The sequence below is a fragment of the Suncus etruscus genome, chromosome 15, assembly GCF_024139225.1.
Source record: "Suncus etruscus isolate mSunEtr1 chromosome 15, mSunEtr1.pri.cur, whole genome shotgun sequence".
NCBI lineage: Eukaryota > Metazoa > Chordata > Mammalia > Eulipotyphla > Soricidae > Suncus > Suncus etruscus.
The window spans coordinates 43,327,192-43,347,858 of NC_064862.1; the positions used below are offsets into that span (position 1 = coordinate 43,327,192).

The window sequence follows — 20,667 nt, forward strand, 5'->3', positions numbered from 1 at the left end:
TATTTGTTCCCTTCATATGGTTGCAATACTAAGGTACCACACTGATGGCGTAAAACGACATAAAGTATTATCTCATAGCTTTGTAGTACAGAAGTCTAAAATCTCTGAAGATATCTGTGAGAAATCTATTTTTGAGCTCTGCCTTCTAAATGACCTTTTTTCTGTATCATTTTATATTATCTTATCTCAGTCTCTAACTTTGTGTCCTAGTTTTCCATTTTATTTTATTTTTTGACATTCTTTTGAGGTATCATTAATTATATTTTCTTTATTCATCCATCATTCCGACTATACCACCCATCATAATAGTATCTTTTTCCTTCTACTGGTGTCCTTAGTGCCTCTCCGGCTAAAACACCCTCACCTCAGGTAAGCTCAATTCTATAGTCACCATCTCCAATTTTTTATGTTTATGGCCATTTCTTTATTTTGTTTTATTTTTTATTTATTTATTTATTTATTTATTTTTTTGGTTTTTTGGGCCACACCCAGCAGTACTCAGGGGTTACTCCTGGCTGTCTGCTCAGAAATAGCTCCTGGCAGGCACAGGGGACCATGTGGGACACCAGGATTCAAACCAACCACCTTAGGTCCTGGATCGGCTGCTTGCAAGGCAAACGCTGCTGTGCTATCTCTCCAGGCCCTATGGCCATTTCTTGTTCCTTTGTTTTGTTGGGATTCCACAAATTTTTAATGAATGTAAATTACTCATTTTTTTATTTCAAAAGCTATGTATATTTTTATACAGGCATTGAAATCAATAGTATAATCAATTCTACACTAATGCCTTCAAATTTACATGGATTATATGAATTATTCAAATATACAATTCAGTAAAAGTGCAGAGAATTTAAAAATTTTAAAGGAAAATATAGATTTTCCTATAAAAGAATTATTTTACAAAGGAAATATTGTCTGTGTTAGAAAATATATTATAGGTAACGCTTAAATATATGCAGTAATAAGTTTATAATAAAATATCTATAGATGTAAAGTTTCACCTGTTAGGCACAAGCATTCAATATAAGTAAAATCATAATTTATTATTAATTAAGTATAAAAATAATTAGCAAGCTAGGGATATAAATGACTCTCCTGAGTATAGTAGAGAGAGAGCAACCATAGATGCCGTGAGTGAATGCCAAAGTGGCAAAGTGCCAAGAAGTTTGTCTGATCTTTTAAAGAACTCCTTTCATCTTGCAAAACTGGTTTCAAGACTATAAATTCCCCAAGGTGTTGCCTATTTATGAAACTCTCTATTTTTCCTTCAAATATGGATGATAATCCAGCTGAATATTCTTGGTGAAGTGTTCATTGATTTTTTTATACTACATTCCTCCCTTCTCTTCTGACTCAGAGTCTTATATAATAGATCTTCTGTGAACCTTATGGGATTTTCTTAGTATGTAAATTCAGTTTTAATTTTTCTGCTTTCAATATTCTTTTTGCTTTGTTTTTGTTTATGGGTCACACTTGGCAGCGCTCAGGGGTTACTCCTGGCTTTATGTTCAGAAATCGCTCCTGGCAGGCACAGGAGACCATATTGGATGCCGGGATTCGAACCACCATTCTTCTGCATAGAAGGCAAATGCCCTACCTCCATGCTATTTCTCCAGCCCCTGCTTTCAATATTCTGAGTCTCTTTTTGTCATTCTGATTATGATATGTCTTGGAGTTTTCTATTTGTATTAATTTTTGCTGATAGTCTTTGGGACTCTCTTGCTTGCATGTCTCAACACTAGGACATCTAAGAACTCTTCAACTAGTGCTATTTCTTTAAATTTGCCTTCAAGGACTCCTATAATTCCTGTATTATTCCACTTTAACTCACCCATCGTTCTCATATACTATGAATATACTATTCACTTCTTTTCAAATTTTTTCCAGTGTTCTGTTGATTTTTAGAAGTTTCCTGCTTTATATTTTGAGGTTACCAGTCTCCTCTTCAGCTGCTATTATTCTGTTGCTCTGACCTTCCATTGAGTTATTGTTTTACTTATATATCATCATCCTTACTCTTTTCTGTCAGTTCTAATTGTAGTTTCTCATTTTTGTTTTATAGCCTCTAGTGCTTTGCAAATTATCTGTGACATCATTTCTTTGAATTTATTAAATACATTTAATACCATGTGACTAAAGAGCTAATTGATACTGGTACAGTTTCTGGTACTATGATTTTAAACAGTGAGCTTGGTGAACTTCTATGGACATCCCTATTGTGTTTGCTAGTTAACCTCACTGTGAGTCTTTAAAAGATTAGCCCAGATATTGCACTTTCCTTCCCTTCTGTTCTCTTTCCATAAAAGGTAGCGTTTAAAAGGTAGTGTTTAAAAGTACTGGATATAGAACTCGGTGTATTTTGGAGGAGCAGAAGTCAGCCCATTCAGAAAGCCTAAGAAAAAAGACAAGTGTGAAACAAGAGCTAAGCAGATGTGATACTATTTCCCATCCTGTGGCCATCGTGCCATGTCTCTCACTGTAGAAGCTGTGCAGCTATTGCAACTCCGAAAGTGCACATAAAAGGACCGTAAAGATAGCATGGAAGTAAGGCGTTTGCCTTGCATGCAGAAGGACAGTGGTTCAAATCCTGGCACCCCATATGGTCTCCTGAACCTGCCAGGAGCGATTTCTGAGCATAGAGCCAGGAGTATCCCCTGAGCACTGCCGGGTGTGATCCCTCCCCCCCCCCCCCAAAAAAAAAAACACAACTCTGAGAGTTCTGAGAGTGTGGAATACTTCAGGTTTAGGCCCCTTGCAATATTTTTATTATTCATTGTACTTCTGGTTTTTACCCAACATCACCAATAAATGGATTGAGATGGGGTAGCAGTAAAGAAAGAAAACTAGGAAAGGAACAAGGGGGTACTTGCATCTTCTGCTTTCAGATCAAGAGGAGCAACTTTATTCTACCTCTCAGTGTGGAGGGGTGTTGAATCACTGATGGGACAGATAGAAATTGAGAAAGATAAAGAGGTTCCTATTCAGAACCAAAATGATAACAAGAAGAGGAAATCAAATAATAGAATAACTAAAGCTGGAAGCAAGAAATGATAGGAGGCAAGGATCTTGGGCTTAAAAGTCAAGAAGGAAGGAAGAAAATCATTTAAAGACCTTTCTTTTCTTTTTTTTTTTAAATATGGGACAGGAAAAGGTGAGTTGAAAAAGTAGAAACACAATTTATTTTTTTATAATTATTTTACATGTGTCTTCAGTATGGAAGACTTCAATGTGGAAGACAACTACTGTTCTATGTACTTCTCTTTCATTATAAGAAAAATATTTATTTCTAAGATTAGGGTAAAAGTCTTCTTTAGTCAGTCTTCATTTTTGTGGTCAGTCAGATTTGTGACCTCTCCACTGGAATTTTTATCACTTTGCATTTGGTGACTTCAGCAAAAGCTTCTGAATGAGACTAAATGAGAATGAATGAGACTGTCTTTGCAAGGATATTTTGGATGGGAAAGTCAATTCTTAGTATATATGTATCTAAAGGAATTGTAGCAGAGCTAGAGTGCTCCCAGTGAAATACAGCAACATAAACTGCACTGAATCTGGAGAAAGGGCAAGGAATAAGTATGTTCACCCTAGAGAAAAAATATTCAGTTGCTGATTACCCTCAGTGTTGCCAGGTCACAGGGAGAGGGACATTGTTCTCGGTTTTTGTTTCTATTCAACCTGGAGCCTGCCAGTGTAGATGGATTACAGCTCACCACAAAAAAATTTCTTTGCGCTAAAGATGTTCAACAGCAGCATGTGTGGGCCAGTAAAACCAGAACTTCCCTGACATGAATAGAGCCCAGGCCAGATGAGATGGTTGTGTTGAAGTGTTGTATGCACTGCAACAAATGGCTTTTATTGTCCTTTTTATATATAAGTCTTTTATGTTGTATTTTTAGTCCTCAGGAGCCTTCTTTCTGCCTACAATAATGCATGTTCAATAATATAACCCTTGGAGACAATTAGAGGTTTGCTACCAATTACTGGTATGTGCCCACTTTCCTTTGTATATAGACCTTCCATTTCTATGTCTTATATAGAGACTTATTTTCTGGTCTGTTCATGTGGGGACAGTTAGTGCACATTTGAGGCAAACAATGGCTATATTCAGATCAATCACACAGGTTTTAGTTTTATTTTAATGCTATTTTAAGTCTACATATGTTTAGCCCAAACCTGTATATATAGTAATGAGTAATACTCAGATTTAAACAAAATATTTTTTATTTCAAGGTTTTCTTCAATGAAAATTAAGCTATACCAAGAATTTCTGCACTTTTAGTAGTTATTAGAAAAATTGAAAATTAGGAAGAAATGAGAGTAAATACAGACTCAGTGAAGTGCTAAGAAAAAACCAATTTTGTTAATGGGGGAAATTGTTAACCTCAGGCACTCTATCTTTGACAAGGTAAAAGGACAAAATATTTCAGCAACTTCGAGTATAATTTTCTAGACCTCCTCCTAAGGTAACTAGCATTTTTAATTTTTTTTCATTGACATGAACTGCAGGCAGGAAAGTGAGGGCCACTGTGCTTTCACTCCCTCCCTCCATGCCCCACTGTGCTTTCATTTCATGCATCGTCCCCTGTTGTTGAATGGTAGGTTGTGTGTTCCACAGTCCCCAGAGGGGAAGAGGGAATCCCATAACCGCTATCCGGTTAGGACAGGAGAAGATGGTTCAGTAGAAGTTCTCCGCAATAAATAATCCACACAGATATGAAGGTTTTAGCAGGCAAGAAACTCACACTGCAAGCTGTTCACCCACAAGTTACTCCACCACGTGGAACCACTAACCTAGATGGCAGCTCACAACTCACAACTCAATAAATTCTGACAAGCATTTATTGAGATAAAAAACAAAGCCCCACCCCCAAGGGGAGGTGAAAAAGCCAGATGAAAAAGCAATGGGGAAACAAAACCAAAGGAAACCAATTGAGATCCATATGAGGACTAAGTCAAAGGCCTCTATCTACAGTCCCCCACCTGCTTCTCACTCCTTATCCCTGCACTGTGCTCTTCATCTCTGCAAAGACTAGTTATATTTTCTTCTTATGAACCCTGGAGTTCTGGATCCTGAGCATCCCCATAGATCACTATCTATTCTCTATTGTCTCATTAAGTTATAATTCTGCCCCACAAGCCAAAAACACATTCAGATACGATTTTCTGTTGTCTACCAAATTATTTCCCCCCATTCTGATGTTCATTGTGTTCTCATTCTTTCTGCCTCATTAGTTCTGGTTTTTGAACACATTTCTTTACCACTGCTTTGAATGGGCAGCTTCCAATGTATGTTTATATTCAATTTTATTTCATATGCAGACTTTTCTAGTATAGTATTTATTATACATGACACCTGAGAAGGTGAATGAATAAAACATGTGTATCTTCCCTTTGTCCCTGTCTTGACCATGGACAAATTGGTTTTGCAGTTTTTCTTGCTTGGCTCTGAGCTCCAAAATTCAGAGAAGAATCACTCATTTTGTTACAAATTAAATGATTTAAATTTTTGAGGCTCATAACCATATGTTAAAAATAAAATTTCTTTTTTTTTTTGGTTTTTGGGCCACACCCGGCAGTGCTCAGGGGTGACTCCTGGCTGTCTGCTCAGAAATAGCTCCTGGCAGGCACGAGGGACCATATGGGACACCAGGATTTGAACCAACTACCTTTGGTCCTGGATTGGCTGCTTGCAAGGCAAACACCACTGAGCTATCTCTGCAGGCCCCCGAAATAAAATTTCTACTGATTCTTATATTTTCTCTTCATATCTCTGATTTTCACTCACAAGGCTGAAAAATAAACAACAAATTGTGTCTTTCACAGTTGTCCTGAAAATATATGTGTATATCTTATTGTCTGCTTTGATAGAAATGTATCATAGATTCTCTATTTCTTTGTATTATAATTTGGTTAAAATACTGCTTAAGAAACCATGGTAACAAAATCAGCATATGTGTCAAAAGTTGACTTAAGTTTCTAGTAAAGACCTTTTTATTATAGTTGTTTTCATTGTACAAAATTTAATATTTTTGTTTTATTTGTTTTGGGACCATACCCAGCTATTTACTTCTTACTCTGTGCCCAGAGATCATCTTGGTGATGGCTAAGGGTATCATATAGCTCCATAGATTGACCCCATGTTGAATGTATGTAAAGCAAATGTCTTAATTTCTTCAGTTCATAACATTTATTTATATACTTATTTATTATGATTGTTGGGCTACACTCATGGTGCTGAGGGTTTACTCCTGTCTCTGTGCTCAGGGATCAGGTCTAGTGGGCTTGGAGGACCATATTGACTTCTTTTTTTTTTTTTTTTTTGGTTTTTGGGCCACACCCGGTAACGCTCAGGGGTTACTCCTGGCTATGCGCTCAGAAGTCGCTCCTGGCTTGTGGGACCATATGGGACACCGGGGGATCGAACTGCGGTCCGTCCAAGGCTAGCGCAGGCAAGGCAGGCACCTTACCTCTTGTGCCACCTCCTGGCCCCCATCATATTGACTTCTTGAGATTGAACTTGGGTGTGCTAAATGCAAGGCAAACACCCTACCAACTGTACTATCATACTGGCCCAAGTTCATAAAATTTTAGTGAAGCTTTGGAATAATTTCTTGACAGCATTTGTTTCTTTACTTATTTTGTTTTCACCCAGCTGTGCTCAGGGCTTAGTCCTGGTTCTAGAGAGATCATTCCCATGGCCTCTGGCATATGGATTCCAGGGATTAAATCCAGGTTAGCTGCCCACAAGACAAGCCCCCTACCAGCTATATTATTTTTTCCAGACCCATTCTTGATATTCTTTAGAAATTTTAATAAAAACAATCTTCCTTCTATAATAGTATTATGGAAAGTTTACATTTCTAATTTTTATTTTTAGAAATTTCTGAAATCCTTCACATTTCTGTTTACTTCAGTATGGTTTATGTATAGTGTAAGGACATAGAAACATGCCTAGGCATATTATATTTCAAATCAAATTTCCTTTTATTAAGACTTAACAGAATAAAACTTTATTTATATTTCTCAATAAATAAGATGGAGAGGACTGTTATGACACTGTTATAATGTATGTGGAAGTTCTTTTTCTGTAAAACCCAAATGAAATAAAATTGAGAAAGAAAGGATGATAGGAAAATTGCTATAAGATGCAGCTCTATTAAATTTTATCTCCTCTAGCAAATTATCTCTTTGATGCATTGAATTGTAGCATGAGAAAATTTTAAAGCTAAATTAGATAAATTTTATTCAATTATTACAAAATAAAATTTGCAAAATAAAACTTTTATAAAAAAAAGAAAATAAAATGTATTCAATTGCATTATTTTGGCTTGAGGAGGCAGCACTATCTCCTCAGGCAGGAAGAACCTTCATCTCACTAGTCATCTTGTCCCCCTGGAATCAAGCTTCACATGAACTTTCATGATTAACCACTATCCTCACTCTGTCCATTTGGAGTGCTGAATGAATCTCCAATAGGGAAGTAGGCTGTTACAATGCTTAGAAACTCAATTGTTTAAGGAAACATAAAAATAAAATGAGATATCCCCTTTTGTACCGTCATTTAGGAAGAAATCCCCCTATTTCCAGTTCTTGGCTTTTGTGTGTTCTTCTAATTTTCCCAGCTCTCTTTCTCTCACCTTCAATTTCTCAAAGTCTAAGTCTTGTACGAGTAGATTGTTTGCTCTCTAAGCTCAGTCCTGGGCATGGCTTGTTTACATTCCTTTTTCAAGTCTTGTTCAGGTGCAGCAACTTGTTACTTCAGTTTAAAACTCACTCACTAGCATCTCTTCATGGTAGCAAGAGGATTTCAGTATTGCATTCATATTTCCAGTTTGAGCTGTACTGGGAAGGTGGCAATGGGATATCAGTGACAATAATTGTATTCTTATGTACCATCCATCTGTTCAATTTTCAGTGTTTTTATATTGCTTTCCTGCAATTTCCCTCCTTGGACTCTTCCCTCAGATCAACACTTTCTGCATTTATCTTTTAGAACAAATTGACATGCTGTTTTTTGGTGGATCAGGTAAGTAATTCACATTTCACTCTTTCTATGAAGTTCAGAAAAGAGCAAAATGAAAAATCTGAACATAACTGTTTGTTCCAAGCATTCTAACAACTTCAGTTTGAATAAGTCAAGTTGATAGTCTATCTAGAATCATCTAGCTGAAGTGATATCTGGTAAAGAAAAGACACAAGCAAGCATAGAGAACGACATAAGCAGACACTGAGTTCTCTGAAATTTAAGTTATGTTCAATATGTATTCTGGATGTGAGTCAGTACACACAAAGTGTGTACTGTATCTCTAAATTATTACCATGACTTTTTTTTTTCGGCCATACCCTGTGACGCTCAGGGATTACTCCTGGTTATGTGCTCAGAAATCACTCCTGGCTTGGGGTACCATATGGGTAACCGGAGGATTGAACTGCATCCATCCTAGGCTAGTGCGAGCAAGGCAGACGCTTTACCGCTTAGCACCAACGCTCTGGCCACCAGGATTCATTTTTGATTCAGATCAAGGTTGATAAAACCTTATATTTAGAAATTTGATGTAGATCACTTAATTAAAACACTATTATACTTCAGATGACATGGTTACGAGAGTATTGGTTATTTTTATTGTTGCCACACCCAGCTGTGCTCAGGATTTGCTTTTATCTCTGTGCCCAGGGATCATTCCTAGTTATGCTCAGGGCACCATTTTCAGTGCTGGGAATAGAACTATGGTATTCTCCTTTCAAGGCATGCACTTTACTACTTTACTCTCTGGCCCTCTTTATAGTTTTTGTTTTGTTTTGGAGTCACATCAGTGATGCTCAAGGTTTATTTCTTGCTCTGCTCAAAAATTACTCCTGGCAGGCTTGGAGGACATATTGGGAGGCCAGGATTGAACATGGGTTGATCCCAGAAAAGTCAAGTGTATTATTTATTATGTCTCTGGCCCTCTTTTATATGGTTTTGAAGTACAAAATCCCTGCACCTTCATCACCACCAGAGTTCCAAAGACTCTCTATTACTGTCCCGTGCCACTCTAGTCCTCTTCTTAGCTTTCTCTTCTCTACATGGAAACAACTATTCATGGAGTTGCTTAAGAATTGGAGTGATTCCATGAGAATTGGAGTTGATCTCAAGAACTAAAGAATAAAGGGTTATTATTATTGTTACTACTTTATTATATACACAACACATGACATATATACATGGGCACCTACTTGTTAGATTGTTCTCTTTTCTCTTTCATTCCTATCTATCTATTTTTTGTCTTTATCTTTATTGTTTTTCTTTCTTTTCATTGTAAGTACTCTCCACAATCGTCCTTTTCCAGAAAATAAGTTTCACTTGTAAACAACGGTTATCTTTATACCACCACACAGACACATTGGTAGTTTTCTAAGACTTAACTAAAGGCTCCTCTTAAATGTATGCAGATATTTTTGTTAAATTATCAGTCTTTTCTGTAGTCTCCCAGGGTTTATGAGTGTTCCCAGTGATTTATGTTTTGGCTTTTGGAAGACGTTTTATATGGGAAAGCCACAAACTTAACTTGTTTTTTTATTTATTGATTGTGGGACTTGCCAACCTAGAACCTGTCCTGTTTGTGTTCCAGCTGTTTCAGGGATGACATCAGCAGTTTATAGCATGGCCCGGAGTGCTGCAGTTGCTGCCTTGCTCCATGTGTTTTGTTTTAGTGCAGTGAAGGTAAGTGTGGGTCGAAGGCCTCTTCTCTTCTCTTCTCTTCTCACATTCATTCATGAATGGATGATTTTAGAAAGCAAATGTTTCTCCATTTACAAGGGAAATTAGATGTGATTTTGTAATTGACAGGGCTTGACAAATTAGACATCAATAGCAAATGACACATTATAGTACTTGATAACCTGTAGTGCATAATTCCACCTGGTCCACAAGAGTCTTGGGCACTTGAAAAAGTGTGAGATAAGCTCTGATTTATAAGGTAGTTAGCAGGCTACATGTGTTATCTTCATTTGTTTCAGAACTAGCACTTAAAAGTCAGTAAAGCAATACAATTACATAGAGTTCTTAATGGTAAAGGATGGGGAGGGGTATTGAAAGAACAGAGTTTTAGAAGCTAGAAGTCAGAAGGACTTGACTTCTCCAAATAGAAAAGGTTGAATCCTAGGCTTGTAGCAGGAAAGTCTATAATGAAAAAAAGAAGACATGCATTTACATTTAATCTGTCAAAACTTAAGTAAGCCCATGTTCATTCTAAAAAAGATTTGTGGTGATAATGAAGTTGACTAGAAAAAATTTAAAGCCACACCTGGAATTTATACTTTTTTCCCCATGTCCCCCATTCACAATACAGATCAGAAAGAGAGTTGGACTGAAGTGTTTATGGAGTGGGGTTACTGCAACTCCTCTCTGTATACAATAAGTATAAAGAACATAGCCTGTGGTAAGAACAAGGAGGCCTGAAATATACTCCCATGCCATCATTCACACTACCACCTTGGAAAAACAATTATGCCATGCCATTTGGGCATAATTTATATTTACATTGTTGAAGAAAATACTCATGCCCTCTATTCCTGAGACATACTGTCATTCCCATATGTCTAACAATCTATTCTAAAAGTATTGCTTATGCTTATATAAAAGAACCTATATAGGAAAATAAATACAGACTTTAATATAAGACACACATACAAAATGGAACAACTTAATATTTAGTGAGAATTACTCTAAATTTATTTCAGTTAACATTCTATGTCTTAGGGTAATAATAGAATATGAAAAGGTTATATTCACATTTTTGTTTTTTTACTAATTTATTTAAACATGGTTACAAACATGTTTATAATTGGGTTTCACCCATAAATGCACACAACCCTTCACCAGTGCATCTATCCTGCCACCATCTCCCCCAGTATCTCCTCTCCCATTCCCTGCCCGTCTTCAAGTCAGAAATTCAGAAATTGTCTCTGGGTCAGAAATTGTATCCTCTCTCTTATCATTGTTATGGTAATTGTCAATGCAGTTAGTGCTTTAACTGCACTCACCACTCTATGTGGTAAACTTCATATCATGGGCTGGTCCTTCTGGCCCTCATCTCTATTGTCTTTGAGTATTATTACTATATGTCTTTTATTTTTCTTAAATCCCACAGATGAGTGAGACTATTCTGTTTTTATCTCTTCCTCTGACTTAATTCTCACTCAGCATAATACTCTCCATGTCCATACTTGCATAGGCAAATTTCATGACTTCATATTTTGGGAGCAGTTGCATAGTGTTTTATTGTGTACATATACCATAGTTTCTTTAGCCACTCATCTGTTGTTGATCAAGTGGGTTGTTTCTAGATTCTGGCTATATTGTATACAGCACTGCAATGAACATAGGAGTTCAGAGGGCATTATTGTATTGTAGTTTTGTGGTCCTAGGGAATGTTCCTAGGTATATACCTACTAGTATTAATGGATTATATAGGAGCTCAATTAACAGTCTTTTAAAGATTAACCATATTATTTTCCAGAAAGGTTGGAATAGATGGCATTCCCACCAGCAGTGAATGAGAATCCCTTTCTCCCCAATTTCATGCCAGCACTATTTGTTCTTGTTCTTTATGATGTGTGCCAGTTTCTGTGGCATGAGATGGTATCTCATTGTTGTTTTGATTTGCAGCTCCCTAATTAGTGGTGTTTAATATTTTTTCATGTTCCTCTTGGCCATCTGTAATTCTTTTTTTTGAAATGTCTGTTCTTTTCTTTTCCCCATTTTTTGATGGGGCTAGTTTTATTTTCTTGTTCTGTCAGTGACTAGTATATCTTAGATATTAGCCCATATCTGATGGATATTGAATAAATAGTTTTCTCCATTCCGTGAATCCTTTGAACAGTGTTGTTTTCTCCTTGAAACTGACTTAGTCTCACAGTCATGGAGTGCTTTACCTATGTGTTCTCCTATATGCCTTATAGTTTCAGGTTTAATAGCAATGCCTTTAAACTGTTTTGATTTGATCTTTGTCCATGGTTTAAAAGAGAGGTCTTAGTGCACTTTTTTTTTGCATGTGGCTGCCCTCTTGTCACAACATTACTTTTTAAAGAGGCTTATATGCTCCATTTTGCATTTCTTGCCTCTTTATCAGGGATTAATTGATGGTATGTCTGGGAGTCATTCCCTGAATAATCAAGTCTATTCCATTGATCTGAGGGTCTGTCTTTATTCCAGTACCATGCTGCTTTAATGATTATTGCTTTGTAGTACAGTTTAAGGTTGGGAAAGTAATGCTTTCCAAATTTTTTTCCTAAGGGTTGCTTTAACTATTCTTGGGTATTTATTGTTTCAAATGAATATTTGGAGTGTTTGATCTACTTCTTTGAAGAATGTCATGAATATAACTAGAGGCACTGCATTAAATCTGAAAAATGCTTTGGGGAGTATTGCCATTTTAAATATGTTAATCCTCCCAATCCTTGAACAACCTAATATGTCTCCATTTTATTGTGTCTTTTTTTTATATTTCTTGACGCACTCACTGTTTTATAGTTTTCTTTGTATCAGCCCTTCACTTCTTCAATTATGTTACCTCCAAGATATTTGAATTCCTGTGGTTCTATTGTTAATGGGATCTTTCTTTTATTTATTTTTTTATTTTTTGTTTTTTTGGTTACACCCTGGCAGTGCTCAGGGGTTACTCCTGGCTCTATGCTCAGAAATTGCTCCTGGCAGGCCCAGGGGATGCCGGGATTCGAACCACCAACCTTCTGCATGCAAGCCTTACCTCCATGCTATCTCTCCAGCTCCAGGAACTTTCTTTTAATGTCTACTTCTTGTCTGTAATTATTTGTATATAAGAAAATCATAATTTTCGTGCATTAAATTTGCAGTCTGCCACTTTGCTATATGAATCTATTGTTTCTAAAAGCTTTTTGGTAGTCTTTAGATTCTTTTTTTTTTTTTTTTTTTGTTTATAACTGTCAGCCCTCAGAGGTTACCTCTGGCTCTATGCTCAGAAATCGCTCCTGGCAGACTTGGGGGACCATATGGGATGCCGGGATTCGAACCACCGTCTATCTCTCCAGCCCTAGAATTTTTTAAGTATAGTATCATATCATCTGCAAACAGTGAGAGCTTGACATCTTCCTATTTTATGTGGATGCCCTTGATACATTTTACTTGCTTAATAGCTAAGGCAAGTACTTCCAGTACTATGCTGAATAGTTGTGGCTCTAGCTCTGCCTGTACCAGGTCTTAGGGGAAAGGCTTTCAATTTGTCTCCATTGAGTATAGTATTTGCCATGGGCTTGCGGTAAATGGCCTTAACTTATTGAGAAAAGTTCCTTCCATTCCCATCTTTATGAGAGTTTTTCATGAATGGGTTTTGAACCTTATCAAATGCTTTCTCTGACTCTATTGATATGATCATATGGTTTTTATTTTTTTTTGTTATTATGGTATATTATGTTGATTGACTTCAATATGTTGAACCATGCTGGCATCTCCAGAATGAATTCTACTTGTTCCTGGTATATAACATTCTTGATGAGGCATTGGATCCTATTTGCTAGAATTTTGTTGAGGATTTTTGCATCTGTGTTCACCAGGGGTATTGGTCTGTAGTTCTCTTTTTTGGTGGCATCTCTGTCTGCTTTTGTTATCAGAGTGATGTTAGATTCATAAAAATATTTGGATGTGTTTTTGTTTCTTTAATTTCCTGGAAGAGCCTGAAAAGTATTGGCTGTAGGCCCTCTTATTACTTAAAATATTAGTGAATCTGTCTGGGCCTGGGCTTTCATTTTGGGGGTGACTGTTGGTTACATTTTAATTTCCTCAATATTAATGGGTCTGTTCAAATTTGCTAGATCATCTTATTTCAGCTATGGGAGGTGATAAGAGTCCAACAATTTATTCATTCTTCCAGCTTTTCATGTTTTGTGGCATAGAGCTTTTCAAAGTAGTTTAAAATTTTTTGTAGTATCTATTGTAATCTCCCATTTTTCTCTCTTCCTTTATTGTGTTATGCTAGTGGTTTATCCATCTTGTTTATTTTTTCAAAGAACTAACTCTTGCTTTCATTGATCTTTCAGATTGTTTTTTGGATTTACCATTCATTGATTTATGCTCTAAGCTTCATTATTTTCTTCTGTCTTCTTATTTTTGGTTCACTTTGTTGATAACTTTCCAATTTTATAAGCTATGCCATTAAGTTATTATGTAGGCTGCTTCTTACTTCCAGATGAATACTTGCAAAGCTATAAATTTTACTTTTAGTACCTCTTTAGCTATGTCCCACAGATTCTGATAATTTGTATTATTTGTTTCTCATTTGTTTCCAGGAGTCTTTTAATTTTCTCTTTAATTTCATCTCTGGCCACTGGTTGTTCAGTAGTGAGCTACTTGATTTCCAGGTGTTAAAATGTTTTCACTGTGTATTCTTGTTTTTTACTTTTAATTTCAGTGCATTATGATCTGAGAAGTTAGTGTGTACAATTTCTATCCTCTTTATTTTATGTAGGTATGTTTTATGTGCTAGCATATGGTGTATTTTGGAGAATGACCCAAGTGAATAGAAAAATAATGTGTAACTAGTTTTCTGGGGATGAAGAGCTCTCTCTATATATATATTATAGAATAATTTCTTTCATTGCTCCTTTCAGTGCTAGTATATTATTGTTTGTTTTCAGCCTAGTTGATAATCAAGTGGTGGCAAAGCAGAGTTGAAGTCTTTCACTATTATTGCTATCAAAATCTTCTTTCAAGTTTGTCAGCAGTAGTCTAAATTTTTTCTGGTCCCTCATTGCATGTGTATATGTTTAGGAGTGTGATATATGCTTCTTGTACATATTCTTTAATCATTATGAAATGTCCATATCTGTCTTTTATAAATTGTTTAAATCTAAAGTTTGTGTCATCTGAAATTAGTATGGCCACTCGGCCTTTTTAAGGAGTTGTTTGCTTGAATGATTGTCCTCCAACTTTGAGCTTGAGTCTGTGTTTGCTCTGACTACTTAGATATGTTTCTTGTAGGCAGCAACATGTTGAATTCAGCTTTTCTTTTTACTTTTGTTATTTTTTTTGCTATTTTTTGCTTTTTGGGCCACACCTAGTGAGCTCAGGGGTTACTCCTGGTTATGTGCTCAGAAATCGCTCCTGGTTTGGGGGACCATATGGGACACTGGGAGATTGAACTGTGATCCGTCCTTGGTTAGCTTGAGCAAGGCAAATGCCCTACCACTTGTGCCATAGCTCTGGATCCTTTTTTTAAAAAATTTTTTTGTTTATGATTCAGCTTTTAGATCCATTTTGCCACTGTTTCTCTTAGCTGGTGCATTTAGTCCATTGACATTGAGAGAAATAAATGTCATAGGATTTAGTGTCATCTTTTAGTAGGAGTTTGGTGTATCTTAAAGTAAGATCAATTCATCTTTTAAGGCTGCTTTTGAGTCTGTAAGGTTTCTAAGCTGTTGCTTATCTGTGAAGCTATATATTCTTTATTCAAACCTGAACATAAATATGGATGGGTGAAGTACTCTTGGTGATGCATTAATTTCATTGAGTTCTGTCACTATATTCCACCACTTCCTTCAAACATTAAGGGCGTGTGTGTGTGTGTGTGTGTGTGTGTGTGTGTGTGTGAGTGACAAATCCATGGTAAATCTTATGGATGCTCCTTTGAATGTAATTTCCCTTTTTAATCGTTCTGCTTTCAGTATTCCATCCCTATCTATGGGGTTTATCATTGTGATTAGGATATGTCTTGGTGTGATTTTTTTTGTATCTCTTTTGGCTGGTACTCTTTGGACATGCAGGATTTGGTTGCATACACTCTTTAACTTTGGGAGTTTTTCTTCAATGATATCCTTTATTGTTGCTATTTTGTGGGTGTTCCTTCCTGTGTCTCTAATAATTCTTATATTGTTTCTGTTGAGTTTATCAAAGACATCTATTTTCATTTCTTCACTGTTTTGAAGAATTTTCTCATTGTTTGATTGTTTTATGGCTCTTTCCCCTTCTTATGTTGTATATAATTATTTTGCATTTCATCTTTCATCTCATTGATTCTGTCTTTAGCCACTGTACTCTGTTAGATAGGCTTTCCATTGAGGTTTTCATTTCCCCTACAATATTTTTCAGTCATGTTATTTCAGTTTGAAGTTTTCTCATTTCTACTCTCATATCCCCTTGATTCTTATTTGTGGCACATTCAATTCGCTTCATGTTTTCTTTCAGCTATGAACATCCTCCATATTTCTTCTCTAAATTTCTTTTGTGAGAGCCTAAATAGGTGATAGGTACATTTCATGTCATAGGAGCTACCATCTTCATTCTCTAAGTATGGTGGAAACCTACATTGTTTCCCCATTCTCAAGGTTGTAGTGTGATGTTTTCTACATCCTGTACTGGTATTTCTTGACTCGGAGGAGTCATGGCCATGATGCTTATCAGATCTGCAGCTCTCTACTGGGTTTGTCTTGGATTCTGTCCCTCACCTGAGGACTTCTAATGTGGTTATGGGTTCTATGCTTGGGGAACCATATGGAATGTGGGGGGATCACACACTGGTTAGCCATGTGCAAATATAGTGAAGTAATCTTCCATATTACAACTAATAGTAATCTTTTCATTTTATAGTACCAATGATATAACTCCGCACTCACATATGTATATCAAGTGCTTTACTACTGACCTACATTCCTGTTACAAATAGTTCATTTTTTTTTAACCTGAATTTTTTTTTATTTAAACACCTTGATTACATACATGATTGTGTTTGGGTTTCAGTCATGTAAACACCACCCATCACCAGTGCAACATTCCCATCACCAATGTCCCAAGTCTCCCTCCTCCCCACACGACCCCCACCTGTACTCTAAACAGGCTCTCCATTTCCCTCATACATTCTCATTATTAGGAAAGTTCAAAATGTAGTTATTTCTCTAATTAAACTCATCACTCTTTGTGGTGAGCTTCCTGTGGTGAGCTGGAACTTCCAGCTCTTTTCTCTTTTGTGTCTGAAAATTATTATTGCAAGAATGACTTTCATTTTTCTTAAAACCCATAGATGAGTGAGACCATTCTGCGTTTTTCTCTCTCTCTCTGACTTATTTCACTCAGCATAATAGATTCCGTGTACATCCATGTATAGGAAAATTTCATGACTTCATCTCTCCTGACAGCTGCATAATATTCCATTGTGTATATGTACCACAGTTTCTTTAGCCATTCGTCTGTTGAAGGGCATCTTGGTTGTTTCCAGAGTCTTGCTATGGTAAATAGTGCTGCAATGAATATAGGTGTAAGGAAGGGGTTTTTGTATTGTATTTTTGTGTTCCTAGGGTATATTCCTAGGAGTGGTATAGCTGGATCGTATGGGAGCTCGATTTCCAGTTTTTGGAGGAATCTCCATATCACTTTCCATAAAGGTTGAACTAGATGGCATTCCCACCAGCAGTGGATAAGAGTTCCTTTCTCTCCACATCCCCGCCAACACTGTTTATTCTCATTCTTTGTGATGTGTGCCATTTTCTGTGGTGTGAGATGGTATCTCATCATTGTTTTGATTTGCATCTCCCTGATGATTAGTGATGTGGAGCATTTTTTCATGTGTCTTTTGGCCATTTGTATTTCTTCTTTGTCAAAGTGTCTGTTCATTTCTTCTCCCCATTTTTTGATGGGATTAGATGTTTTTTTCTTGTAAAGTTCTGTCAGTGCCTTGTATATTTTGGAGATTAGCCCCTTATCTGATGGGTATTGGGTGAATAGTTTCTCCCACTCAGTGGGTGGCTCTTGTATCCTGGGCACTATTTCCTTTGAGGTGCAGAAGCTTCTCAGCTTAATATATTCCCATCTGTTAATCTCTGCTTTCACTTGCTTGGAGAGTGCAATTTCCTCCTTGAAGATGCCTGTAGTCTCAATGTCCTGGAGTGTTTTGCTTATGTGTTGTTCTTTATATCTTATGGTTTTGTGTCTGATATCGAGGTCTTTAATACATTTGGATTTTACCTTCGTACATGATGTTAGCTGGGGGTCTAAGTTCAATTTTTTGCAAGTGGCTATCCAGTTGTGCCAACACCACTTGTTGAAGAGGCTTTCCCTGCTCCATTTAGGATTTTCTCCTCCTTTATCAAAAATTAGGTGATTGTAAGTCGGGGAACATTTTCTGAGTATTCAAGCCTATTCGACTGATCTGAGGGCCTGTCCTTATTCCAATACCATGCTGTTTTGATAACTATTGCTTTGTAGTAAAGTTTAAAGTTGGGGAAAGTAATTCCTCCCATATTCTTTTTCCCAATGATTGCTTTAGCTATTCTAGGGTGTTTATTGTTCCAAACAAATTTCAAAAGTGCCTGATCCACTTCTTTGAAGAATGTCATGGGTATCTTTAGAGGGATAGCATTAAATCTGTATAATGCCTTGGGGAGTATTGCCATTTTGATGATGTTAATCCTGCCAATCCATACAAATAGTTCTTATTGGAGAAACTTAAATATTTTTAAATTAATTTACCAATATTTACAAAGGAATTTCTTAATTTTTTTATAAAATTTTTATTTCTGTTTAGTAGGCAATTTGATCTTAAACATCTGATAAGCAATTTATTAACATTAATAAATACAATTACTATTTTTTGTTTGTCTTGAGCCACACCCTGGAGTATGATTAATTCAGTACTAATTTTGGCTCTGTGTTCAGATATTACTCCTGGTGGTGGTTGGGGAACCATATAAAGTGCAAGGGATTGAATCTCAGACAGTTTCATAGATGGCAAGTACCAATGTAATATCTCTCTGATCCATCGATATAATAAACATGCTGATTTCATAAAAGGAATACATATTTAATAATATATATTATTAAAATTCTAGTCTCCAGAAAGAGTTAAACAAAAATGTTGTCTGAAAAGATTAAATATATACTTTTTCCACTGAGTCACTATTTCAGCCACTAAATATGTATTTTTCATAAAGATTCAGTTCATGTAGAATGTCTCCCTTCCACATTCATTGTTAAAATGGTCTCTATGTGAACAGATAAGGTATCTATGTGACCAGTATTAACTTGTCAGAATGTCAAGAGACATCAGAAGGCACTGCATCCAGTCAAACCTTAAGAATGTGCTCCTGAAGCGATATGGAGATTCCTCCAAAAACTTGAAATCGAGCTCCCATATGATCCAGCTATACCACTCCTAGGAATATACCCTAAGAACTCAAAAATATAGTACAAAAACCCCTTCCTTACACCTATATTCATTGCAGCACTATTTACCATAGCAAGACTCTGGAAACAACCAAGATGCCCTTTAACAGACGAATGGCTAAAGAAACTGTGGTACATATACACAATGGAATATTATGCAGCTGTCAGGAGAGATGAAGTCATGAAATTTTCCTATACATGGATGTACACGGAATCTATTATGCTGAGTGAAATAAGTCAGAGAGAGAGAGAAAAACGCAGAATGGTCTCACTCATCTATGGGTTTTAAGAAAAATGAAAGTCATTCTTGCAATAATAATTTTCAGACACAAAAGAGAAAAGAGCTGGAAGTTCCAGCTCACCACAGGAAGCTCACCACAAAGAGTGATGAGTTTAATTAGAGAAATAACTACATTTTGAACTTTCCTAATAATGAGAATGTATGAGGGAAATGGAGAGCCTGTTTTAGTACAGGCAGGGGTCAGGTGGGGAGGAGGGAGACTTGGGACATTGGTGATGGGAATGTTGCACTGGTGATAGGTGGCGTTCTTTACATGACTGAAACCCAAACACAATCATGTATGTAATCAAGGTGTTTAAATAAAAATAAATAAATAAATAAAAACTTTTATGCAAATAAAGAGAACATATTGAAGAAAAAAAAAAAGAATGTGCTCCTGGGGCCGGAGCAATACCACAGCGGTAGGGTGTTTGCCTTGCATGCAGCTGATCCAGGATGGATCTTGGTTTGATCCCCAGCATCCCATATGGTTCCCCAGAGCCAGGAGCAATTTCTGAGCATATAGCCAGGAGTAACTCCTGAGTCACAGGGTATGGCCCAAAAAGCAAAAAAAAAAAAAAAAAAAAAAAAAAAAGAATGTGCTCCTGAGTATTTTATAGAAAGCGACCTTTTCTTTGCTCTGGAGTGATTTTGTTGTCCAATGTTTTCTTAGGAACCTTGGAGCACACAACACATCCCAGCGCTGTTTTCAACCTTTTGTGGCCTCTTGGTTGCTCTTTCCTACCATCTGAGCAGGCAGAGCAGTGATCCATCAGTGCTCCTGTGAGTAACAGATACACACAAACTTATATTAAGATTCAACACCCAACTGTGACACATGGCTTATAACACATAATTGTAATACACACTGTGTATGGCTCCTGCCTTCTTGCTCTCTTTAAAGCTTTTGGTGATTTGCATGCTTTATGTTAACCTAGCTCAACAATAGATGAGGATGAGAAAAATATAGAACTGCCCAGAAATTAATAAAAAATTAATAAAAGTAAGTTTTCACTGGATCAATGTTTAACCTTTGTTCTAATGCCTTTGGAATATAAGGTCAATGCCTGGAACATATGGATATCAGTACCTTAGTACTATCTTTGATTATACCTTAAATGGTGAAGCTCTTTTACTTTTCCATGAGACTGTCTAACAAGTTCCCTTAATAAGTACACTAATTGGGTCCAATAAATTTGAATTGTTACCTTATTCTAGT

General features: G+C 36.5%; 1 protein-coding gene and 1 non-coding gene across 2 annotated transcripts in view; one reads left to right on the forward strand and one right to left on the reverse strand.

Moving 5' to 3' along the window:
* PCNX2 (pecanex 2) overlaps positions 1-20,667 on the forward strand; it is a 328,287-nt gene that overhangs the window by 120,101 nt on the left and 187,519 nt on the right. The window contains exons 14-16 of the mRNA XM_049789037.1: positions 7,916-8,026; positions 9,612-9,703; positions 20,122-20,231. Coding sequence (XP_049644994.1) covers positions 7,916-8,026; positions 9,612-9,703; positions 20,122-20,231 — 313 coding nt within the window. The remainder of the gene's footprint in view (positions 1-7,915; positions 8,027-9,611; positions 9,704-20,121; positions 20,232-20,667) is intronic.
* Positions 10,308-10,438, reverse strand: LOC126031989 (small nucleolar RNA SNORA51). The gene has a single exon (XR_007503792.1). It is a non-coding gene; the product is annotated as a small nucleolar RNA SNORA51 (small nucleolar RNA).